The 26,511-nt window shown below is 35.8% G+C and overlaps 4 protein-coding genes across 21 annotated transcripts in view; 2 read left to right on the plus strand and 2 right to left on the minus strand.

Annotated features, from left to right (window-relative positions):
• The first annotated feature begins 226 nt into the window (after window positions 1-226).
• Window positions 227-3,047, plus strand: LOC141910732 (osteopetrosis-associated transmembrane protein 1-like). The gene is made up of 6 exons (XM_074801479.1): window positions 227-645; window positions 1,030-1,147; window positions 1,233-1,351; window positions 2,117-2,269; window positions 2,348-2,513; window positions 2,607-3,047. Exons 1-6 carry the CDS (start codon window positions 310-312, stop codon window positions 2,801-2,803), a joined length of 1,089 nt encoding a protein of 362 aa, XP_074657580.1. The 5' UTR covers window positions 227-309; the 3' UTR covers window positions 2,804-3,047.
• A 427-nt stretch (window positions 3,048-3,474) lies between these two features.
• On the minus strand, window positions 3,475-5,431 carry LOC141905917 (chromatin modification-related protein MEAF6-like). The gene is made up of 7 exons (XM_074795024.1): window positions 5,257-5,431; window positions 4,834-4,949; window positions 4,580-4,667; window positions 4,462-4,495; window positions 4,078-4,330; window positions 3,942-3,964; window positions 3,475-3,845 (listed from the first exon to the last, which is right to left on the minus strand). The coding sequence occupies exons 1-7, from the start codon at window positions 5,341-5,343 to the stop codon at window positions 3,841-3,843; spliced, it is 606 nt and encodes a 201-aa protein (XP_074651125.1). The 5' UTR covers window positions 5,344-5,431; the 3' UTR covers window positions 3,475-3,840.
• Window positions 5,393-8,487, plus strand: LOC141905901 (tRNA (uracil-5-)-methyltransferase homolog B-like). Of its 3 annotated transcripts, none has more exons than XM_074795002.1 (13): window positions 5,393-5,503; window positions 5,880-6,044; window positions 6,155-6,209; window positions 6,295-6,456; window positions 6,553-6,649; window positions 6,741-6,811; window positions 6,896-7,045; window positions 7,125-7,219; window positions 7,295-7,509; window positions 7,702-7,803; window positions 7,906-8,031; window positions 8,132-8,231; window positions 8,353-8,487. In XM_074795002.1, the coding sequence occupies exons 1-13, from the start codon at window positions 5,448-5,450 to the stop codon at window positions 8,474-8,476; spliced, it is 1,518 nt and encodes a 505-aa protein (XP_074651103.1). In that variant the 5' UTR covers window positions 5,393-5,447; the 3' UTR covers window positions 8,477-8,487. The 3 variants fall into 3 exon arrangements, with proteins under 3 accessions (XP_074651103.1, XP_074651094.1, XP_074651113.1); XM_074794993.1 differs by having other exon boundaries at window positions 6,295-6,455; window positions 6,546-6,649; XM_074795012.1 differs by having other exon boundaries at window positions 5,418-5,511; window positions 6,295-6,455; window positions 6,546-6,649.
• A 500-nt stretch (window positions 8,488-8,987) lies between these two features.
• The window catches only part of LOC141902516 (uncharacterized), a 31,869-nt gene continuing 14,345 nt past the window's right edge, over window positions 8,988-26,511 (minus strand). For 6 of the 16 annotated variants that reach the window (XM_074790312.1, XM_074790360.1, XM_074790297.1 and 3 more), the window contains 13 exons: window positions 26,177-26,299; window positions 25,713-25,817; window positions 24,116-24,265; window positions 22,633-22,815; window positions 22,024-22,196; window positions 21,841-21,900; window positions 20,842-20,880; window positions 19,882-20,171; window positions 19,607-19,787; window positions 19,420-19,524; window positions 18,688-19,337; window positions 18,054-18,265; window positions 8,988-12,281 (listed from right to left, as the gene is read on the minus strand). In XM_074790312.1, the coding sequence (XP_074646413.1) occupies window positions 12,268-12,281; window positions 18,054-18,265; window positions 18,688-19,337; window positions 19,420-19,524; window positions 19,607-19,787; window positions 19,882-20,171; window positions 20,842-20,880; window positions 21,841-21,900; window positions 22,024-22,196; window positions 22,633-22,815; window positions 24,116-24,265; window positions 25,713-25,817; window positions 26,177-26,299 (2,285 nt within the window). In that variant the 3' untranslated portion in view covers window positions 8,988-12,267. The other 10 variants (XM_074790352.1, XM_074790370.1, XM_074790334.1 and 7 more) reach the window with 10 other exon arrangements.

Here is a 26,511-nt window from a genome sequence, read left to right on the forward strand (position 1 = left end):
ACTTACTGTTTAACTAGGGCAGGGATTTCTCGCAACCGTACATGATATATACATACACTAGCAGTAAATACAATGTACTTCTAACCCTTATAAAACTTAAACTATTATTAGTTATTTTACAATTATTAAACGGCAACGTTGAAATGCGATGTGCGCTCAGAGCGGCCGTAGTGATTTTGGCGTATTGTGGGATTCGAACCGCTCGGAATTTGTACTAGTGACGTCACTCGCCATCGACCAAAACAGGCTTTCAACCTTTTGCCGTTTACACGAGATTTCGGCGGGTGCAGCGGACCGTAACGTAACAGGATGGCTAAATTGTTCTTGCAGAGCAGTTGCTGCGCGTGGTTAAAGTTGTTCTTAGGCGTTTATCTCATTTGCTTGTCGCTGGTTATAGATAGCAATTCAATTAGCAACAACGATGGCGATGCATTCATTCCAAAAAAAGAAAACGCCCTGGGTCGGGCTGACAAAATCATCAACGATGACATTATGACGCAGTGCCGCGCTTACATGACAGCTTACGGGAAAGCAGCTGCTAATCTCGTCGAGTGTTTGCTATCACATGCGAGACCGCTGACACTGTGCGAAAATTGTAAAATGCAGTATGACGCAGCGGCTGAACTTTTCGAAAATATTACGGACGTACGTAATAAATGTTTGAAACATAGGGCACCACAGGGACTTGATGTTGAATGAATGACCAATCCCAGTATCCCTGTAATGTAAAAAAAAGCTTTTCTTTATATACAGGGATACCAGGGGCAGTTCCAGGCTGAGTGCAGCACCTTCTGAAAAGGGAACTTTAGTCATGGCTGTTGTCCCAATGGTCGGATGTGCCTGAGGGGGAATTGGGGTCCTCTCCCAAAAAAATTTGGCACATTTTGATATAATCATTGGACCCATACATTCTTAATTGTGATAAGTCCCTGTGTCAGATTATCTAGATTTGTTATATCAGTACTTAATTTTCAAGGGGTTTTATGGGGAATAAGCATTCTGTCATTGCTTTCATTTTCTATAATATAGGTAGTTGGTGATGAATACGTGAACTGCCATGATAGCCTTCTTCGTTCAGATATTGTACATGTAGTCGGACAAACGCATGATTTTGTTGAACGGATCTGGAAAGAGTCAGCTTGTAGCAGTAAGTTTAAGAATACCACACAATGTTGAGCTTTCTTATCTTTGAACAATATGACAAAATAGCGGTAATGTTTTATGAATTTCAGACTGTTTCAATGAAAGTAATCCGAAGTATGAGTTGACTGATGATTTCACTCATTTTAAGATGCTGGTCAATGAAACGGATGAATGTATGAAACGATATATGTCGTCTGACACTGCCCTGGTAATTACATTCATCGTTGTTAATGTAAAGAAAATACAGTGTAATATCTATTTTAACTTTGCTATTTTAACTTTATAACGAGCCGGACACCAATAGGCCACAACCAGGCCTCCTTCCGTCCGTGAATTTGATGATGATGATGATGATGAACATCAGGGTCCAGTTCCACAGTTATAAGTTAAGATTTGACTCTTGAGTTAACCCATTGAAAATGAACCAACTTTAACTCAGAGTTAACTCTAACTCACAACTGTGGTGGCTTAGTTCAGCCAGTTTTAGTAGTACATAGCCTACCTGATGCAGGTCTTGATATGACCAGATTGGACCGGCAGTTGAATAAAAACATAGAGTTCTCATACATTTTACACTGTATTGAAGGATTTCCAAAAAGTTTTCAGTGAAAGGGTTTGCATTATAGAAGAGACACCATTTTCTTGAACATATAAAGTTTGACGATATGTCTCCATCATGGGATGGAAACACAACATTCAAATCATGGTGTCACTTTTCTTTGGTCAACCCATTCAAACTTAATTAGTAAACCTTCAATACAGTGTTAAAAGGATTAAAAAACATTGTTTTAGTTCAACTGCTCATCTATTCTGGTCATTCAACAATGTGTATAAGGTATGTACCATCAAAACTGGACTGAGCTAGGCCACCTAGTGTCCTCTCAAACAAAGTTGACATCAGTAATATACATGTATATTGAAACAAATGACATTAGGTTTTGGTTTGGTTTTGAATTGTATATGTATTTTCTAGTTGGCCCATGAATATGAACTCGATAGAAAGAATGGAAAATACAACCACTCAGCGTGTGATATCTGTCGGAAACCTTATAATGAACTGAATAAATTTTACGAGGAACTTGAACAGAAGTTTAAGAAAGCAGTATGCATGGATATGGTCGACACAGTAGGTTTTATCCATCAATAATTGTATAATCATTTCACTAGGTAGTTACTTATCATTCAATTATCATTTATATTTCAGATGAATTATACAAGATACACTTGGAGCGCTGATTTTCAGTGCACAGTCAAAAAGAAAGATATGGCTTCGATTATCAGTTTAACTGGATTCTTCTGTCTATTACCTATTGCATTTTATGTCGGGACCAAGCTACACGGTTCCAGACAGCAGAAACAGATATTAAAACGTGAGTTGATAAGTCGTACTTGTAGTTAGTATTAACTGGTAATTCATTTCTGTTTGTATTGTATATATTAGAATCTTTATTTCATTCTCTTAGAAAAACGACTTCAGCGTCGAGGATCTTGTAATTACGGCGCGGCATCGTCCATCCTGGCGGATGAAAACAATCAAGACAATTTTTCACAGCCTACGGGACAAGAAGACGATGATCAAGGTGGCGCTAATGGAAGTCAAGAATCAGAACAAAACAAAGTTGTTCAAAACTCACAGAATGAAATAAAAGAGCATTCATGACTGCAATCAATATGTAGTTTCTAACCTACCTGTGATCACATTGAAAGTCCTGGGCTTATTTTGAACCAACTGCTACTGAGGGTTGTATGAAATTTCTTCAAATATTTGAAATGATTAATTATTGCTTATTCAAGTGTACTACTGTATGTATATATTAGTATCATTTTAATCTAAGTCATTGATTTATTTATACAAGTTTGAATGTAAAATGTGTAGGCATTTAAATAAACGTTTTACAATAAAAACCCAAAATTACACAAATTGATGTTGGTTTTTGTTTCATGAACTGAAATAAGCAGTGTCAACTGTTAACCTTCTATATTTAGTAAACCGTAACAGCCCTTCGATTATCATTCCTATACGGTTTATGCATTCATTTATGAATAATCCCTCAAGCCAGACTGTAGATTATTTTCATCATAAAATCAGAGTTGCCCAAACAGTACTGGAGCTACCACGAATAAATGTAGTGGAACCTTGTTACAACGAACTTAAAATTAATCAAATAGTCTTGGGAGGAAATCCTTTTATTTGTTATATCCGATGAATCGGTGTATCGGAGTTCGCTATGACAAGGTTGCACTGAATTTTCTCCAGCCAAGATTCATTCCAACATAAATCCAGTCAAAAATAAAAGAATAAACACATTATCTAAATTAAAGAATGCATCATTAGATTTTATTTACAGAAATTAACAGTTTGTTCCATTTCATTTGCTGCACATGATATTACAATATTATTCCTTTAACAAGTGTATTTACATACAATGAGAATGCTACTGTTGCACACACATGATAAGACAGATATATTAAACATTGATTAAAATAACATCTATGTACGGTACATCTTATTTATTCAAAATTCAGGACTACTTCAAGGTCAATAAATATATTCCTGCAACTAACTGGAAATGAAGATAACCGTATGTTGCGAATGATTGTGTCGTGAAGATCCAAGTCTCTTTATTCAAGTAACGCCCAGAGTCGAACATCTCTGAAGCTACTACAGGTATCTGTTTCCATAGTAAACCGACTTCCTTATCCTTCAAATGTAATGATAGCATAAAAGAATATTGAAACACAACACATACGTATGACACTACACGATCGCATTGAAATAGATTATAAATTACACTCACTTTTCTTTAGTTTCACTTCAACCCTAAAAAATATATAGATGAAGTCAGATTTGAACTAAGTCAAGGGATTGTTGAAGTGATAGCAAATTAACTAGTTCGCTTGATCCGGCGCTGTTAATTCTTTATTGAAACCTACCTATGCCTGTTCCTATTTTTATTCTTTTTTAATTTTGCTGATTTGTTGACTTTCCCCGAGTGATTAGGTACGGTAGGAATGCTACTGCTGCCCGTGCTGCTATTGCTGTTGTTATCGCTATTCTGCGTTGATAATTGATCAGCGACGACTTGAGATGAATTGAGTAGATTCAAACCGTCCTGATTCTGTGGAGATTCTGCATTGTCGCAAATGTCATTCATCGTGCTCGGTGGAGAACTAATAGCCATCTCATCTATGGACGTAAAAATATTGATAATCAAGAGATCAATATAAGATTGTTCAGTACAATACTTTGAACATTGATGCAATAAATATCGATTAGATTTTAGGTTCGAATGGCTACAAATATATATTTCAACTTACGTTTTTCAAAAGTTTCCACAATCCCTGACACCGCCTGAAGAAAGATTACAAAGAAAAACGATAATATGATCTAGTGCATTTCAACATTTAAACCAACAATGCAGAAACGATTACTCACAGCAGCTGATGTAACCGACGATTTTGAAAATAACCTATCGGCATCTTTAAATTTTCGATTTCTCTTGTCAGCTTTACTGTTCGTGTTTCTGAAAAAGTTGAGAAACAAATATCATATATCATAATTTACCGTCAATTGAAGGCCTGGTAAAAAGGCCTATGACTATTTTAGACAGCCTCTTGCTGAAAATAAATATTCACTTTGTTAGTTAAAATAATATTTTCGTAAACCCACTTCCTAAATATTGGACTTACTTCGTATTCGTAAGGTAACGGTCCCAGCCTCTGATTATGTTACCGTATTGTTGCGTATCTTCCAAATAGCTTCCTTCAAATGCATATATCTGCCGTTCCAAATTCGCCAACGTCTCCTGGTTGTTGTAAAATATGACACAAAAATTTAAATCGATGGTAAATAAATATGGGAAATCGAAACAAACGAATAAAGACACTAAATATATTACTTTTTGTCAAATTGAAACTATTTCATCAATTCTAGCATCTATCTATATCTGTCAAAATGCGAAACTAATGTAAACAGTTCATTCATTACATTCTACACATGACCTTGACCTTTTAGTAAAAACTGAAATTCCTTCGATTAAACACGATTTTCGGCATTTTCCGGATCGTTTTTTACGCCTTTTATAGATTAGATATCGAGATAATTATGTTTACCGCAATTTCAGCCCTTCTTTTGACCAATTCGGCTAGCTCGTTGCGAGTATCAGTCGCCTGAGCGGGACGGGCATTGGCCATTTTCATCTTGGCGCTTTACTGCAGTTTCGCGTTTCTAGCGTCAGAGGGCGCGAAATTCAAAATGTCAGCGCCCATAAGCTTCCGTATTAAACACTGTTGAACTACAAAAAATGTCGAAATTAACGGTGTTTAATACAATACGGGTGCTATTTACATATTTCCGCGGGTGAATAAGTTAGATTCGAATTCTTTTTAATGATCTCTGGAATTTTACATCCAATTGATTAATTTAAAATCTCTTTTTTCTCATGTTTACTAACGTTAGTACATGATCAACTTCAATTTAAATTGAAATTATTGAACATTATTCCGATGCATGATCCCATCTGTGATTGATAGTTTAAGTGATGATGAAATAATTTGAAGGATGTTTTCCCTAGTCTTTAATATTCTGGAAGACTTCTAACCATTATAGAGAAAATCAAGATTTTTAGGCATACATTGTCATTGTAGGCTACTTTGTAGTAACTAATTAAAGCTTAGTCGGCATACACAGATGTGTTTATTTGGAAATATGATTGGATAATTTGTTTTGTATCTAGATCTCGTAATCGAAGACATTTCTGCCTGGATTCATCATCAACAACAGTTGAAAATAATAGCGCAAAAAATGAAGATAATGACTACCACAGATTTTGGTATCTCAGTCGTAGAAAGAAAATGAAAAAGCGCCACCCTCCAATAACAGAAGATAACCAGTATGAATTGTAAGCTATTACCTGTTTAAAAATATCTTAGAAGAACTGAACAAAATGAATGATAAAGAATTATTACTCTGTATCTAATTTCATAGAACCAATGATTGTTTTGATTACAGGATAGAAAAAGCAGTGACTCCTTTGATTGATGTTCCATATGAAAGACAACTTCAGGCAATATCAATAACTTATCCTTAATTCTACCTGTACCACTGAAGAAATATATTTTGCTTTACATAAGAGTGTAATTGTCTTGCAGAAGAAGGCAAGGCTTTGTGGAAAGGTGCTTTGTAAAATCAACAATGTGATTCAGAACTCGCATCCAGAAAATCCTGATTTAAAAGAAATATTTGCCAAAAATTCAGTCATAAGTGATGGCAAGTATGAATACATCTGTCCATTTGAGACATTCAAACCATCGGTAAGAACTTTGCTTTAAGAGCCATTCATCAACCAAATTTAACAAATCGAAATTACATTTAATTTTAATCGTATCTTTGAATATTTTCGGTGGAAGCCAAAAATTTATGAATATCGAAATAAAGATGAATTCAGTATTGGGCCAGACTATAAGGGAAAACTGATTGCTGGGCATTTTGTTGGTAGCGGACGAGGTAAGAGAAAACAGTTCATCCTTAAGTTCACTTGTTTCCTGTGTTTTTGTGATGATAAAGAAACTACATTCATGTATATAATTTTGCGAAGGTCATCATATAACCTGCGTTGAAATGAAGAATTTGAAAGTATGTAAAAGCAGTCATAAATTATTTTCAAATGTAGGTATCGAATGTCAGATGATTCTTGCTAGGTAAAATAAAATTGATGGTAATTTTTTATGTTTTCATCTTTTTGAACTTCAGCATCTGAATAACTTTTTACAAAACCACAGCAAGTTCGCTCCATGTTACATGTTTTATGATGGTGGACATTGGCATCGCGCCTCAGCCAGAACTAATAGAAATGATGAACTTTTAGTTTCCTTTCGATTTCATCCTCAAAATCTTTCAGAGGTAATGTTGTTCACTTGCAAGAAGGACAGTCATTTCATCTTTATCATCTTGAATTTTCAACATTATTTCATCTTTTTAGATAGATGTAAAAAATGCATCAAACGAAGTCAAGAAGTATTTCGTCGATGGTCCTGGTAAAGAGTGTAACATAGCGTCCCTAAATTTCCAAGTGAGGTACTGATTAGAACACAATAAATGATAAAGAGTTATTACAGACTATTCTGCTAAATTCTATATATTTCATTACAGTACAAAAGTACGGGAAACACATGAAGAGTCTCCGTTCTGGTTGCTCAATGGTGAACCAACTATCACAGAAACTTTACACGATTGTAAATTTCGAATATCTCCTGATGCCTTCTTTCAAATCAACACTGAAGCTGCTGAGGTGTTGTATGAAAGAGTCAGAGATTATTGTCAACTAGGACCGAATACAACTGTATTAGATGTATGCTGTGGAACAGGTAAGACCTAATTGTATCATATGAGTTATACTTTGTATTTGACACTGCATTCTGCGCTGACATTGCCTGTAGGGCAGTTTTGATTTCTTCAACTATCTCCGCTTAAAGCAGACTTAGATTCGTTAATATTTCTGAGATATACTTTGCTAACTATTCCTTATGGGTAATTCTTGACCTGTCTTAAATTTGTAGGTACTATTGGTTTATTGATGGCTAAACATTGCAAACAAGTTTATGGTGCTGATATTGTTGGCCAAGCAGTTGAAAATGCGAAAGTGAATGCAAAGATTAATGGTATGTGGCCTTGTGATTATTGTTACTGTTAGAAATATTATGCAAAGGAGCTCTGGACACTATTTACAAATTTAAATCGTGGTATTTCCTTAACGTTTGTAGGGGTAACCAATGCTGAATACTATCATGGTGAAGCGAAGTACTTCTTACGAGATCTTTTACGGCAACATGTAATTAAACCCGGTGATGATGTCGTGGCTGTTTTAAACCCAGCGCGAGCTGGATTAAGTAAGTAGATGTACAAAGGATCACATTCTATCATCACATAATGAAGCAAAGCCTATTTGAAATATGAAATTCATCTGATTCATGAGAAATTGTTTTTTAGCTATGGATGTCATGGAAAGTTTGAGGAAGTGTGATGCTATCCGACGTATTGTTTATGTGTGCTGTAAACCTCATGGCAATGCTTTTCTTAATTTCGTAAGGTAAGAAACTCACCCCGAATGATTCAAATTCATGCTCACATTAATATTCATCATTAAACACTTACGCAATAGGAGCTATTTCTACCTATTTTTAATAGTACAGTGCGTCTTATCCTTTCAGTTTATGTCACCCAGGAAAGAAGAGGCTTCCTGGTACACCCTTCATTCCGAAGAGATCTTGTGGAGTAGATTTGTTTCCTCACACTCAACACTATGAAATTATTATCGATTTTGAGAGATTATGATATTTAGCACCAAATAAATGCTACATTGATATAATCAGACACGAGTGTACCGGTAATTTATTTTAGTTTCAATATAATTTGTGTTTATTCAATACCCATTGCCCTTTGTATCGAGGCAAAGATAGAAAAAAACATGCAAATTTGACACTCATCCTCTCAGAACTTGCATATTTTTCTGAAGTATTTCTACATACCGGGTACCATATCTTAATACTAAGGGTGGGACCCCACTAGTGACCTTTGACAATGGCAGCATTATCCAAGAAATGCCTTTCCTTTTCTGCTAGACATCGGCCTTCCATATTTCCTAGATCCATCCGTTTGAAGCCATTTGTCTTTGGGGCCTCGAGTATGGTATTCCTTTCTTGTCAATTAGGGATATACATCTGTATATTTTGAAGTTGACAAAAAGCCATTCAATATCAATTATTGGCTGCGGTATCTCTTACAACTTGTCCATTGTAAAAGGATCTTCAATTCAAGAAGCTTAAAACCCAAGGTAGAAATTAAATTTAAATGCAAAACTTGTTTATTCTTGCTGATACACTTAAGTTACAGCTCATAATATATACAATGTGCATACATATCCTGTACAAGAGACCAGAACTGGTTGTGGTGAACGACGAAACCTTCAACTATCAAATGCCATCACAAATAATGACCTTTGATAATTGAAGATTGCGTGAACTAATTCATGTTACAATGAATGAAATAAATTAATTCTAGCATCAATACATAGAAATCTGTGAAAATATACACGAGTTATTCCAATCGAGCGAACAAAAAAATATTTACTGAACAACACAAAACAGACTGGATTGGAGATAACAGTGGAGGGTTTTTAAAAACAATTACCAAGAATAACAGACTGAATTTATCATTGATAACTCACCAAAACAAATAATTCGTGAAAATTTGTGTTTCCATAAGTACACCGGACTAAATAACAATATGTATTGATTGTATTAATTTCTGTCGGAATTTAATCTTTTAAAGTAATGCTTTCATCAAATATCTAGCACAACCCATTATGCTCGGGCCACAGCAAGTAACAAAGCTTCTCCCATATATCATTCATCAAATTCTTAATCTGAAAATAGTGAAAAAATCCAAAAGCACAACTACGTATAAATTTATCGTAATTAATGACGTAATTTGGTCAACTAATTGATAATTTTACCAGGTTTGGTCAATGATTCAGGAAGAGTATGAACGCTGGATACAGAGCAATTTTGGATTTATAGATGAAGTCATCGGAAATAGTCATGGGCAAGCAAATACGGATATGTGTAGCATAAGCACACTGTTTAGCATTTATTTAAACATACGAATTCACTTAAAAATAACAATCACGACCACCAAAGTTTTCATAAAAACAATGAATGATGGTCTAGCTGAAAAAAATGTCAAAAGTATTTTTTTTGGAATGACAAATTGATTTTCCCACGGTAAACATGTTCGTTAGTGTATAGATATATCACAGTGCCCATCCACGTCATGTCTTACACTTGAAAATGGACTCGAGATTTCATTTTTCATTTTGAGAACGAAATTATTATCTAATGATGATACGAAATGATTAATACCAAAACTATGAAATTGAAATCAATATAAAGCATTTTAAAAACCATTATCATGAGGTCTTAACCAAGTATAAAACATTTCAAGAGATATAAAATCTGGTGCTATTGATTATTATTTTTTAACTAATATTGGCATCTTTTTGTTGCAAGCAAGGTTGACTTTTTTCAAAGGTTTGAAATATACGTAATCCTGTGTTGAACATCCAAAGCTTACTCCTCAAATAATGAAAATGCCTCAAGAAATACTGATTTTTATACATTTCCATGTCACTACAATTTCTACTTTAAATGAATGTGAAACGCTTGTGAGAATTGAAAAGGCGTTGCTTCTGCAAGTTACAACCTACCTTTCAGGTTCATCCAATGTTCACAGAAGCAGAATATTTGACATGATTTTACTGATGGCGCATGAATAGTAGCAAGCCGGAAAACAGATAGTAGCAAATCGGCATAAAAATGTATAAATATTCCATAGATTATTATCCAATATAATTATGAACACGAAACATTTTCGTAAAATACACTAACAGTGATGTAGAAAATCACAGAGAAGTTAATAGATTTTTTTCTAACAAAGGATAAAGCTAATTAACTGTGTCATGGTGGACAAGTTGAAGACAAAATGCTATGAAATATTACAATAGTTCTCAATCTCTACAAAGCCAGTTTTATTTGTTTGTTTTGAAGCGGTTAGTTTTGAAATCATCTACATTTGATGTTGAACTCTATCTAGCACTTAAATACACAAGAATCATAATTCAAATGGGAGTTTAATTTTTTTTCATCCTGCTCAGGTTTACATAACTACTCAACGGGGACCAGAAAAAAACAGCATGATATGCCAAACATGGCAGGGCCGTCAGAAGGAAAATTTCAGTGGGGCGGCTATTGTTTAACTTGATGATCTGATAAAGTATGTGATTGCCGCGCAGCTGTATTTCAAAAGGGTCTAGGGGTCCTCCCCCAAATTTTTTTTGATTTTCCCAAGCTCTGAGATTGATTCTGAGTGAATCTGGCTATGAAAATCATGATATTCATTACGAGAGGAAAGAACATGAAAAAAATTATTTTTAGTTCAGCAACAAAGTGGGACGGCTATGGCCGCCCCTGCCGCCCCCCCAATCCGACGGCCCTGCATGGTCACATATCTCATTATGTCAAGCTATCACAACTGGTACACAAATAATTATAATACAACAGAGTTATGTTTGTCCTTTTCCCCAAGTAACTCATCATCCAGAACTGCTATACAGAACATAATCCAAAGATTTGTATTACTTGTAGCAGAAATCTTTGGAACCGAAAACCTAGACTGCTAAAAATCAACCCTTCACCGTGTGTAATTTGATCAAATCAGTAGTTGCGATTTACTGAGTAATTCCTACTGATAATCTATAATATAACCCGCCATTATTTTCTAATAAAAACTCATTTTTTATTCAAAGTTCTGACTGTAAAGGGTTCGATACCGAAAAAGGTGAAAGGACAGTGGATGCAACCTGAGCAGGATACCATTTGCCTGGAATCAGTTATTCATTTTGAGCCATGTTTGTATTGAATCTTACTTTTGAAGCACTACCATAATACAGTTGTATAGACACAATCAGTTAATTCTACACAGCAAGAGTACCTAGATTTATAAAAAGCATTTACAATGTGCAAACTTACACGAAACGGAATTATCCAGGAGAGGAGAAAAATATTACTCAAAAAGTATATATCCCATCTACCCTGGTATCATATTGGTAGCACACAGAAGGCATACTCTATACAATTTCAACATAGATATACATAGTAATGATACTGTGACATCACTCACGCAGAAACATTATAAAATATATCATCGTGTTCCAAACATTCACGCTCTCATCCGACGTTTCATCATTACATGTGTACCTTCAGTTCTGTCTTCTTTTTTTTTCATTGCGCTGCACAATCGACGAAACCTAAATGTTTTTTTCACTTAAGCCCTACATATCACTAGTCGTACTGACAGAACAGAAAGGTTATGAGGATTTTCACGGAAGATATCACCTTTGACGAAGAAACCATAAACAAGCTCGGTTGTCCATGTGCCACCGCCCGCGTCTCTTCTTGGTCAGAAGTCGCGCACATAGGTGACAGGTGGCAGCACTTGGCCAGGTACTACAAGTACCTTCGGTGTGATAGGCAAACATAGAATTGCTAATTAATTAGTAGTAACTGCCTTCATGATGCCAAATCTGAAATGTAAAAAAAATTCTTTCATAAGCATGTTAGTACTGAGTATAAGTATATAAGATTGAGATCTTTTTTTTAATGTATATGAAAATCCAATTTGGTAGCATTCCACTGGGTGGGAGGAGGTAATCCCTGAATTAAATACTCTATCAGTTAGCAGGTTGCAGCTTCAGGTAAGGGCAATTATCACTAGTAAGCTTGAAGCAAAAATATAATGGCCTAGAATATTGCTATTCTATATTATCATCACCCAGTTTTAATAAACTACGCAAAGCAAAATGATCATTTAAAACAAGCAGAAATCAAATATTACATGAAACAACTCTACACATAGTGCCAACATATTCACGTTTATCCAGTGATACAAGAGAGTGATGTCTACAAAATGTGTGAATTCTCGAAATCTTGACAGGCGGTCACATAACACACCCAATACATTAACAACATATACAAAACACTACTAATTACAATAACTAAACTGCAAAGAAAAATATCACAACAAAAATTCATTAATTTTGATTAGACATGCAACAAGATGGCGCAGCTAACTTCCCACAGCATCGATAATGTTTCTCATAATCAATCTACGGTGTGTAATTTTATATCAAAGTTCCCAAAGAAATAACCGTCCTTTGAGTAGCTTTGAAATTCAAACACTAAAAAGCCAAGTTGCAAAATACGGGTCCAGCATAAATCCGGTATGTCTATATATACTAGACTATAATGGAATGTATCAATATCTTAGTAGTAAGAATATTATACATGAAGGGAAAACAACTAAATGTCTACAAATCAAAATGGGTTGAAATCAATCTGATGCACTATTAAAAGCACTATAAAATGGCCAAATGTTCTCATTAACAATCCCACCTCTTAAAATAATCACAATTATCTATAAATAGTTTGATTAAAGAGGACATATGGTAGGGTACATGATTTGAACCCATTCTTAAAATTAACACACCAGGCAAGGCTAGCAGGGTGATAGTGGAGTAAACTTAGAGAGCGATTCGATGTGAAAATCAACAAATAACACAAGAGTGACAATTCAAGCTCTAAGTTTTATATATCAAGCATAGTGTGGCTTAAAGCTAACACTTAGATATAAATGCTTGCCTATGATAGCTCCTGCCCAGAGGCTTGCTGTTGCATTGGCTGGTCATGCTTGGCAGAATCATTATCACTGACATCATCCAAGTCATCCTCATATTCACCAGCATCATCATGAGCACTAAGCTTTTCTAATTCTTCTTCGCTACTATAGGAATATTCATTTTGTCCAACATTAACTGACAAAGCCTGTTTTTCCCCATCTAAGCTATTCCCCAATCTACCCTTACAATTACTGTCCCTGAGACGAGAAGATATATCCTCAGGTTCACTGCTAGTGAAACTACGAGGAGTTACTTGTTGTAGTGACCCACTTCCTCCCGATAGATCAAATGCATCCAACTCCTTTTCACCATAAGAACTATCCAACCTACTACTAGCCGAACTACTTTGAAGGGCATCGGATTTGAAATCAGAATCTAAATTGTCTTGTCGTCGAATTTCTTCTAAATAATCTATCTCTTCTTTGCTTGCCTCACTGAAATCATCCCCACCCGAAAAGTTAGTGACTTGAAAGTGTCCGGAACCTGCCAGACCTTCATCACCAGACTCATCCTTCAATTCATCATCATTGGTTGTATCTATAACTAATTCTGCTGATGAGTCCAACAAATTATTAGCGCTGAATGTACTTTTCAATGATTCTACGCCTTTCAGTGAAATGATATCATTATCATCCAATTCCCCAGAACTTAACAATGCTATATCCGAAAAGGCTTTACTTTCAATGGGAATATCCCCATCAACTAAAACTGGATCTGTACCTAAAGTGGAAACTTCAACCTCAGGATCGTGGCCCTCCCCATCCCTGGCCATATCTGGTTGTTGGCTGCTCTGAGAGTTGTCAATTTTCTGTTTATTCTCAATTTCAATGTCCTCATCTTCCTCAATTTCTGTTTTGGCATTTTCTGTAAAAATGAAGTCATCTCCCTCACTTTCATAATCAATTAATTTGTCATCGTCAATTAGTCTTGACTCATTATTTGTTTGCAATATTCCGTCATCTGCACTATGTGCAGGACAACTAGCTTGAACTTCTGACAGTTTGTCATCTACTTGTGTTGAAACGATAATCTCCGGTTCATGGTCAGTCAGATCAATTATATCATTGGATGATTCTGTCTCAAGTTTTTCTGGAGAATGACTGACTGCAGCAGTAGGTTCTGGACTAGAAGAATCGTAATTGTCAGTAATTTTATCGAATGGATATGGTGAATTACCACGGTTTTGTGAAGTGATTATGAACCTAGAAAGTGGATCTTTAGAATAATTTCCGAGTCGAACGTTGAGTGTATCACCTAAATCATTAGTGTGAGATAAATCAAATTGCACTCTATGAGCAGTATCTTCTCCGTTGCGTTCTTCGTATCGTTGACTTTCTTCTATTGAGTGCTCTTGAAAGACAAAGTTCTCATCAGTGTTTCGTTCTGTTGTATCACAGATGTTAGTCTCAATGAGGAGGGAAGGTTGTGTTGGTTCTTTTTCTTCATCTATATCACCCATCATCACCGCCTGTTGCTCATAGGTATCTTCGTCTGATACATGAACTTCCATACTGGCTCCCAAAGGTAATAGACGACGAGATGCAACCTTTTCAGCAACTTTTTCCAAATCTTCAACATATTCAGGTTCTTCATCTTCATAGCAGGCACTGTTTACATTAAGGTCCGAAACCGTTGTTTCATTACATGCATCAAGATGCTGACTGCGATTGAAATGCAGATCCTCTTGTAAACCACGAAAGGACTGGTCATTATCTTGAGATTCAAACTGTTTTGCATCCTCAGTCATCATAGTAGGAGCACTTATTACTTCGGTAGTTTCATATAAATCCTCATTATCATCTTCACTTTTATCAGAATTATCAATATCAACAAGTGCATCTGGAGATTTCTGATGTGTTCCAAGAGGTGCTAGTTGACTGTCATCATCGCTATTTATCGAAGATTCCTCTTTCTCTATCATGTCAGAAAGACATTGTCCATCAGTTATTTCATTTTCAGCATTTACATTTTCTGAGGAATCAAGTACATCAAGATTGGAGGTTGGAAATTCAGTGGTCGTCATTAATTCATAAGAATTATAACAAAATAATGGATCAACACTTGTCTGGTCATTATCAACTTTTTCAACTTCAAAAGTTTCAGTAACAGTTTTCTCCTCTTGTTCAGGTAAAGAAATTTCATTCGCCTCCATGACTGTATTGTAAACAAAATCTTCTGAATTGTTTTCAAAGTCTCTCTGGCATACATTGTCAACTCCAATTTCAATCCCACAATGAGCAAGGGCTAATCCTGATTTTGAATCAGAGTCATTCCAAGTATCTGATTTGGAAGAATTTTGATCAGTTTCAGGACGAAGAAGATCATGATTGTCATTTACTACGGGATGGTCAAAAGTGACCAACATATTGGTGTTCTCTGGTAAATCATTATCTTCAACTGGCATTTGCTCATAGTCATCTTCTTTTAATTCTTGACTCGCAGGACTGTTCAAAACAGATTCAATGTTATTTTCATCGGATGGGTACAGTTTCTCTTCAACAGATTCATTAAGGTTACCTTCATATATATCTTTATCTCTCCCAGTACTCTCTATTCCAGCACTGCTTGTCAGATGGTCCTCATCTTGATCAGTGGACTCATTGTTAGTTTCATCCTCAGATTCCGTGTCTGATGTCTCATAGGAACCACAACTAATGCTTTTATGTTGTATTTTCACATTAATTCTCTCCCCTAGAAGACTATCAACACTGTCATCATTGTCAATTTCGGGAGATTTGTTGTCAGACACTGCAGAGGATTCAGATAGCAGAGATAACTGATTGTCACCCATAGCAGCCACAGAAACATTTACATTAATTCCTTCCCCACATAAAGAATTGACAGCACTTTGACCCTCAGCATGTTTATCAATAGAAAGAGGTTCCTGAACATCAGGATAGCAAACTTCAGGTTCAGGAGGAATTTCGTTCAAATTGTCAGTTCTTGTGATGCTATTGGCAGCATCTTCAGGACTAGATAGGTCCATTGGTTGCGGGTCTGGCAAGCCAGAAATTTCTAATTCACTCTCACTACTAGACAATTTTCTCTTTTCCTCAGATGCCTGTCGTCCATATACTCGAGGACACTGTTCGTCCGATTCATTTTCATCTACACTTTTTAACCTATTGTTTGAAAATGTTGCATGTGAAGATTTATCATTGGATACAAAAACTTCATCACTCTCTTCACCACTCTCAGGTCGTTCTTCAGTGGGCATAATAAGTAGTGTATCCATCCCCCTTTCCTCCTCACCGATGCTATCTGATAAAACTACAACATTACCCTCTTCATCTCTATCATCCTGAATTGACTTATCTAAAGCAATACCGTTTTTGATACTACAAGCAACAATATTTTCTGCAATCTGCACAATTGGCATATCAGATAAAGATTTTCTGGGTTCATCTTCAGGCAAATCTTGGTTCATTTTTGAATTTTCTAAATTTTCGATTGTGTGCTTTTCATTGATAACTAGTTCAAATACTTCGCTTGCATTAGAATGCTCAAGACTTTTATCAAAATCAGACTGACTACCACTGCCATTACTTAAATCAAGAGAATCAGTACCTTTCTTCTCAAGCTGTTTCTCAAGGAACTGGGCTTCAATATTTTCAAAATCGCTTATCGATTTCCTTGATTGTTCATCTTCGGTTTTGTGTTCTATAGATACAGTTTCTACTTTTATACCCTGCCCAGCCATTTCAGATAAATCAATGGGGCCACTATACTTCGTATCTATAGACGATTCAGCTAAATCCAATAGCTCTTGGGAATTACTAAGCCCAACAACTTGAGATTTCAAGTCAGTTAAGTTTTCAAGACTCTCACTTAACATATATTTGTTTTTACCTTTTTCTATTGAAAGCAATTCTTCCTCCGAAGACCCTAACCCTTTTTCACTACAAAATGATACGAAGTTTATGTCATCAACTTCCATTTGTAACTTCTCATTTTTACTATGATCGACAGCAGATCCACCTCCTATTGCAGTATCAAATGCCTGCTCAATTTCACCCTTATTTTTGATTTCTACATTCATTCCCTCATTTGACTGCATAAATCCCCAAGTTTTCTCATCTTCCCCACATAATATTCCCTCTTCACTTTTTGCATCATCATCACTAACTTCCCCATAATTTCTTTGATTTTCTACAACTTTGATATCTTTTTCAGTTTGACTGAAACCCCATGTTTGTTCATCTTCCCCGCACAAAATACCCTCCTCACTTTTACAATCCTTATCATCATCATCATCATCATCATAATCATCATCTACTTCCATTAGATTTTCATGCCTTTCTAAATGATTTTGAATGCCTTTTTCATCCCCCTCTTGAATCAATTCAACAGCCTTCTCTGATAAAACTAAACCCATATCAGGATCATGTGCCTCACTTTTGTGATCTCTAATAAATTGGTCATTCCCATGAATAAGATTAGCATTAGTACTTGATGCAAAGGTATTAGTATCAGACTTGGTCAGCTGAGTTTCACTAATAGACTCAGGAATATTTTCTACATTCCTATCATTGAGATTAGTACTATCTATCTGAGCACGTTTAGTTTCTTCATTGGCACTATCTGCAGCAGTTGTTGCACAAGTTCCAGTTGCAACAGTACCTGCGACTTCTTGTTTTAATGTTGTGTTTTCTTCAAACGCAATAATTGGAGAGTGATCTAAAATTGTATTGGAATTCACAAAACTTGTCTGATTACTATTGTCCAAATCAATCACTTCTTCAAATTCTTGTCGCGGACTTGACTTCAGTTCGGTGGCTAGATCACCAGCACCTCCACTTCCAGTCATCATTAGGTTTAATTTTAAAGAAAGACTGCAACAAAATAAAACAATCAAATAACAGAAAGCATTAACTATTAGTTCCATACATAGACAAGAGTTTACACGCTTTTTTCAAACTTCCCTAGCATGTATAAGCAGTATTCAGAAAGCAACAGGAGGCAAATGAAAATACAAACAGTAAAACTCTTTACATACATTTTCATGTTAAAGTTCATGAAAATGTGTTGTACAAAGTTTCAAGGAAGCTATCTCTCTTAAGCATATTTTCGCATTCAGTAATCGAAACAAGGGTTTATGCTAGTGTAAATAATGACATATTTTACAGCTAAAGATGGTATCATTATCTAGACATGGGGGGGTTTATTCACATGCAAACTGTCTCTAAAAATCAATCACTAGTTCAGCCCGCTTTGATCTCCATGCAAACAAACTTTATGAAGCCAAATGACTCACCTAGCATCTAATAGAGCAGGATTATCCACATCGTAATCTTCCGTATATTCAGATAATCCATTTTCTGTATTAACAGTGTTACTACTATGACTACTATCTACAACAGTTTGATTGGCACTACTACTGCTTTCCACATTTTGATTGGCTACTTCAGATTCAGCTGGCACTGGTTTCTGATCAGAAGATACCGACGATTCTTTAGTGTCTATATCCTTATCCTCATCAGGTGAGGGAGCTGCTTCTAAAGGCGCATCGACAGATTGTTCATTGTTTACTTTTTCAGGATCACTACTAATACTATTCTGTTCTGCAACTGTTGAAGTAGTGTCTACAGTAGCTTTTTCTTCAACAGCAGTGCTATTCTGATCTTCTCCATTGACAGTATCGTTTTGACTATTATTACTACTATTACTCCCAGTACTATCATCATCCCGTTTCACCGATCCAGCTAAGTTACTGCCCGACAATTTCTTCTTTCCGAGCAGATTCTGTAACAGTGCCGACTTGAATTTTGGCACCTCAGCTGTAGTTTCGGGGCCATCACCAGTAGGTGAAGGGCTGTTTGGTCGATGTGTAGGTGACGGACTAAGCGCACGGTCTTTGGCTTCTGGAGAATCTGTCTTAACTCGTCTCATGATCATTTCCAAACGCTGAAATGCAATAAAGAGATTTAAAAATAAATTCACCAGTTAAGTCTCAATACGTTCATTCAATTCATTCAATGTGATTTACCTTTTTCCTTTCAGCTCTTTCTTCTTCTTCCTTCTTTTTGCGTTCTTCGCGTTCCTTTTCCAATTTTTCAGCCTCCTCTTTAGCTTTGCGGTCGGCTTCTTCTTTCTAACAAAGAAAAACTTGACTTTTAGTTTATCATACTTAAGTGGTATAAAAGTTTCAAAAGCAAACAGATAGATATACGCACTGCTTTCCGTTCATTTTCTAATCTCTCGGCTTCTTCTTGTCGTTTTTTCTCAGCCTCTTCAATTGCTTTCTGTAAGCGTTCCTCTTCTGCTTTTCGCGCCTCTTCTGCTAAACGCATTTGTTCTTCTTCAAATCTGCGCTGTTCTTCTTCTTCCTTAAGACGTTGCTCTTCCTCCAGGCGACTAAAAATCAACATATGTACATTTATCGAATGCATTATTTTCAATTGGCTTTCTAAGTTTTTTTAATAAAAGCTTTGCTCCGATTATATCTTACAGTCTCTCTTCCTCTTTAAGGCGTTCCTCCTCAGCTCTACGTTCAGCTTCAAGACGAGCTTGACGTCGTTTTTCAGCAAGTTTAGCCTTATACTCTTCAGCTGCCGCCTCTTTAGCTGATTTTGCACCCTCCCCCTCAGCTGATGATGGTGAAGCGAGATCTTTCGCCAGTGATTCTTTCTCTTTTAGTTTATCACTTTCTTTGATAGTTGTACTTGTAACAGCTGAAACTGATTTCACTCTAGGTGGAGGTTCCTTTTCGGCTGTTATAGCTGGAGACTTTTGAGGAGTCTGCAATGACATAATACAATTCATGTAAATATTATTTTTTAAAAAATGAAACCCTTGATGTACACCAAATACCATTTCTGGGGCTACGCTCCACAAAAATATTTAACCTGAAAAAATATTCAGGCTTATATAACTACGATGCCAACTATACCTAAATAGAATTTAAAATTTTGTGAAACCTGACCCTGGATTGTAAAGAAAACCCGTGATTACATCCTGCACCAGGGCACCATTGATCATCCATTCCTCATTCAAAACTTTCATTTCATTCAACTTGGCTTTGTATAGGAAAATGCCAGTATTCAGAAGAAAATTTCAACACACCATTCGCACACATTCAGAAGTTGATATGAATAAAGACGATTTCAAATATTCCATTTACATTTGGATTAGTCATGCTCTACCAGATATAAAGGAAATATATACAGGATAAACATAAGGGAAGATGATTTTAAGTAACAGTCAGGATCGTGCACCCAAAATCCTCGATGAAAGCCTGGCAAATTCAGCACTATAGTAGTTTGAATCGACAATACTTGCTTATTTCAAAAAGGTATAGCACAAGAATTTTACCAGGTGGTTGAAATGTATCTACTTAAGTAAAGGATCATGCTGAATGTATCAGATTCCAAAACCATCCATCATATAAAATGTTGCTGCCTAAACTGACCTTCTTAAGAATGGGCATTGGGACAGCTTTAATAGGACCCTGTAAAGCACACAATAAATAATAACAATCAACAAAATTCTACCAATATCAAAATAGGATTTAACTCATTATAGTAACAAGCAGTAAAAGACATTCAAAGGCATTATTAAGATAAGAAGATTCTTCACATTAAGTTCAGTAGTATGTGTAGCGTATCAATTAACTCAATTAATACAAGAATGACAGACATCACACACACCTAGAAGTTGATAACAAATAGCCATAGGTAATCATACATGTATTTAGAGAAAATCTTTGTGGTTTTTATAAGATTAGTTGCCCAGTTTAAACAAAATTTCAATATAGCCACGATACCAACATTTCTTATACAAAACGTGTAAACAAGCCGCCACATACCTGGTACCATGATAAAGTGAAAATGAGAGTATTGAATTGTGATGAAAGTAAACAAAGACGTCATGCATTAAAAACCTATAAGAGATACAATCAGGACTCCATACCAGAACCACATTCACCACACTGTACATACCGGTGGCCTGGGTGTATGTTTTTTCTGAAAATATGCTTTCTCCTGCGAGGAAAGCACAAATTTCTAAAGATTATTGCGGATTGATCGAACAGGGGGATTTTGTTAGTAATTGCGAAGACATGCTGAGCCATTCAATTTCACAAAATGCTCAGATTAACATAACCGATGAAAACTTAAAAGAAATATGCTAACTAGTCAAATAAAGAATAACATAACAATCGATGCAAGCTGATAAGACACATTTTGAGTGTGACCACAATTCATATTTTCAACAACCAATAAATCATCAGAGACGAACACATTCACCATTCATTGAAAAAGATCACAAATTCTCAAAGCTTGACAATAGGTACTTAGAGTATATGGTCCTTTGAGCATTGCCACAAGTTTAGTGAAGTTTAATGAAACAATTGGCTTCATCAAGATAAACACCATGCAAATGAGTACATCCGTACAACATGAAATCTTACAGAATCACTAAGAGGAAGAGTGAACTGAGGTTTCACTGAAGATGATTTCTGTTTAGTGGGCTAGAAAAAGACATCGGATTTTAATTCAAATTTCACTTGAAACTAGATTTTATGTTCTTCATCCAATAGGAGCCACTAAAAGAAAGATATATCATTAAGAATGAGAACGTTTGTAAACCTCACCTTGATCGGTGATGCCTCTTTCTTTGGTGGAGTTTTCGCAGTTTTTGGAGTCGATAAACGTTCAATAGCCTTTGGCATAAAAACACGCGGCGATGATTTTTTCTCTTGTTCGTCCTTTTCTTTTTTCTCTTTCAGCTGTTTGTCGGTGATTCCCGAGGATCTCGATCTCGAAACTGTGAATTCAACCATGAAAATTCAAAGCATACGTTATATTACGCAAGAATGAAATTTCGTAAACGGTACAACGAAGTACGAAGAGCAGCGTCATTTTCATCTTAAATTTTGGAAAAAAACTGAGAAGAACCAGAATCTAACATTGAGTTATGCGTATTGTTATCATCGATGACAATACGCACAAGCGTGAAGATGTGAACAGTAGCGAAGTCTAAAACAGATCCGTGAAATATCAAGTGACAACACACATAGCAACCCTCGTTAAAAACACAGTGAACAACAATGATAGTTAACAACTGTCCATGCACTTCTACAGACATGTAGATAGATGATCTATCGTGTGTTTTGCCCAAATTCACAGATAAAGAGGACACAAAATGTCTTTTTGATGTCAACGTTGAATCCCGATCGTACATTGTCACGAGAGAAACGTACCTGGTGTTATTTTTACCGTGCTACGACTCATTCGCGTCGATGCTGGCGGCGTAGGAGGTGTATCGGTTGGCAATCTGCCAGCAATACTGTGAGGTCGAGGTTTACGTACAGGACTATCATTCGCGTTTGTTGTTTTATTGTTGGATTGGTTGCCAGGTGGACGTCTTAAGTTAACCCGGGTGGCTAGAAAAGATTGCAGTCGCAGTTGCAGAAACTATGAAAAGACCCAATTATATACCCTATAGGTAAGACAGCTAAAGGCCTTAACCGATTTTTAAAATTCCAAACACCATACATATTATGTTACCCAATACCAAGAGTTGACCACAACAGCAGTTATTACTTAAAAATTAATAGTTATCGCTTAATGATATCAAATTCGCGTATTGATAATTAAACCTTTTTAATGAATTGAAGCATGAAGCATTTCATCAAACATTCAAAGCGAGGTGCTGCCATTGTGGTTGAACATCGAACTAAGCAAGAGGCAAGCCAAATCACCCTAGAGGGAGAGGCTTTAGCAAAAACATATAGACCATCTATTATAAGGTCTACGAGTAGTATGAGTTGTGACAAAAAGTTTACAGGATATTCTCTATTCAGTAATTTCTCTTTATCTTCATAAATATATTTCAGAGAAAGTGGGCTTCGAAATGACCAATGACCAACTGAATGTCTACATGAAAGTAAATCATGCAGGAGTTAGTGATGCGTGGGTGCTTCTAAAATTTTCAAACTATTCTAACCAAAATAACACATGCCATGGTTAAAGAAATACATGAAATGCGATTCCCCGAAAAGGGTGCAGTTACTTAAAAATACATGAACAAGATGATGACTGCTACAGCCTGTATGTATATTACATCATATCTCTATGCCAACTATCAGTTAGCCAAGCCATTCATTAATTAATTACCAAAGTATTAACCTCCAGCGTCATATCACAGCAAGATTTCATAAATAAGGAAAAATCGCTGCTGGTTATAAAATCACAGCTTTTAAGAGAAGCTAAAACAGTTATCCGCTTGCATGCCAGTATTACTCATTGATAAGGAAATCTCCAAGATATGATTTCATAAAAGATTACACTAGGCATAAAGCAATTCAATTACTGACAATTTGTGGGTTAAACCTTCAAAAAGATTATTAAAAATAGATAATAAACACTTATCTGCCAAAATTATTGGCATTTTTATCAATGCATAGACAAAACATGTAGCCATATTATGTCTATGGAGTATGCAACATAAATGTGATATTGTGAAAGCATAAAAAGCACATGTACAATGTAGATGGTTTGTGGCTGAAAAACTAATACATAATTTTGATGGATTACAGAAAAATCAAGAGAACATTCAGTATCTCGAAAATCAAAAGTATATCTCAACAGAAATTCCATGATAGGACACATTAGGATTGGTGATTTATAGCCAATCAGAGGCAAGCAGAACAACAATGATTAGATCAGATGATGACGGCATACCCTTAAGTGTCGATTTCTGTGGAGATTTTGGTGTTGTCTTTTTCTCAGGCTCAGGTTGCTTTACGAGTTTTTCCGTGGACTTTTTCAGTTTCTCTGATGTCAATTTCAGAGTTTCCGTAAAGGTTACTTTGATCTCTTCCATTTTTGGGTCTGTTTTATGATTGATCAGGCATACGAATAGAAGAATGACAAGTTACGTATATATATATATGTAATATGCGATGCACAATCGCAAGCGTTCTGCAAGTAATTTGTGCAGTGAAGAAAGTAATTCCTGAAAATTCAACAATCTTTTCTTTTACACACTGACAATGTATTTTACATCGAATGGTAACACCGAGTGATTAAATAGCCTGTGGGTATGTCTACCAATCTGCCACGAATTACATTCGGGTTCTCTCCCGAGCGAGATGGCCGACTAATGAGGTACAAACACTGTCACGTAATTTGTGCATTTTTTCATGCCCGATAGACAGGCCAACGCGTAACAATTATTTGCTAATGAACTCACCACACACATGTGCTATTCAGCTTTAAATCAATATCACATAGATGATGATATAACTATGAATATATAACAGTAAACAAGCAAGCTGGTATATATCACTAACAATCTGTTTAGATTCGAGGTTATAAATATTCAGACTTCAGAAAATGCACGGATTCTTATCATTTTTTTCGACAATCAGCATGAAAAATTGCAAATTTGCAATTTCTTCAAATAAATTCATAACATAAAACATGCATTAATTGAAATAATTCAGGGTCAGTGTTTTATAGACCAGTTTTAACTATGACCCGATTAGTCATCCCCAGGGCTCAAGTTAAAACTGTTCTATAGATTGAACCGACTCTGTTGAAGTACCGGTATGTGCTGAAATTAGTAAGGCTCAAATACCTACACACGACTCTATTGACAAGCAGGGCTAGGTTAGGGGGGCATTTAATTGGATACATCGCTCTCTACCTTCACGATACCACCTCCGATCCTCAAGAGTAATGTGCTCATATACATACATGTATTAAGATTTATGTTTCATCGATTCATTACGAGATTCATAGAAAAATTTCGACATACATAGCTGGTACATATGGTTTTCTGGGAAGGGAACTGAATAAAAATGAATCTAAGGAAATTTCATGAATACATAATGTATATACATAATACATACTGAAAGATGTTCGTTTATATAATGCGTAAACTTTAATTTAGGACGATATGAAATGAGATATAATAATCGTGAAATACAGATATAATTTGATTTTTCACTGGTAGCAGGTTAGCAATATATGAAATATGAAGGTTATGTGTTATCAAATGTAACGAAATGTTCGGATAGAGGAAATTAACCAGAGAAATAACCAAACAAACCTAACCCAAAACCACACATCTCTGCAATCAAATTCCATTGCTAATTTTTCGTGAAGAAACGAATGGTGATTTGAAAATATCTTTGAAAACGTGCCCTGAACGAACCCCAAAAAGAATATTTGGTTAATCCACATTCGGTGGTTAAATAAATGATATAAATAATAAGGGTGCATTATTTCCATATTCCATTGGTGAAGCGGGCTACATGAGTAGCATAAAGCTTACCTCTGTTACACGCCAGCAAATTCGTAGAATTATATTGTGGCAATGAATGGCGACTTCGAATGTTACTTAAACTTTTAGTAGATTGGCTTAAAGTTTTTCTACTTCCTACAGAGGAGGAAACCGACAACGGATGAAGTAACATAGAACAAAAATTTAGCGCACTACAATGATGAAATCAGTTGTATCACTTAAACAATATTCATTGGTTTGCATTTTAATTGCAGTATATATCAATCTCAGAAGCTTGACATTTGACATATCTACAATATCGATCATCAACTCAACTTTGGGCTAAAAAGGCCGTGAATACAGAAAAAAAAACTTTAAAAAAACAAACCATATTAAGATAGTTTTGATGTGAACTAAGTGACAAAAAATATAAAAAGATAGTGTGACCTAATGTACCAGTAGTAAGAAGACTTGTAAAGAGGCGCAGTGAGACTTTGCGGAGGAGTATTTCTTACCAGGAGAGCTATCCCTCGATCTGGACACCTGCTTCGATGAAGCAGACAGGTCGATGCTTCGGTTCCGGGACAACACGGAACATGAAGCCGAAAGTCGTTTTGAGGGCGACCCAGACTCATTGACTACAAATATGAAAGAGCACAATGCACATAAGGATACGAGATATACAGGATAATGGTGATTATATGCCATGCAAAATCCACTGGTGGAGGATACTACTGATGTTATATTGCTTAAGCGCATGGTGGGAACATCCATCTGGCTGGCTCTAATCTACATAGCGTGCGTGAATATCTAACAAAAACCTCATTAGATTTTGGTAATTTTTTGGAGA

The sequence above is a fragment of the Tubulanus polymorphus genome, chromosome 1, assembly GCF_964204645.1.
Source record: "Tubulanus polymorphus chromosome 1, tnTubPoly1.2, whole genome shotgun sequence".
Classification (NCBI taxonomy): domain Eukaryota; kingdom Metazoa; phylum Nemertea; class Palaeonemertea; order Tubulaniformes; family Tubulanidae; genus Tubulanus; species Tubulanus polymorphus.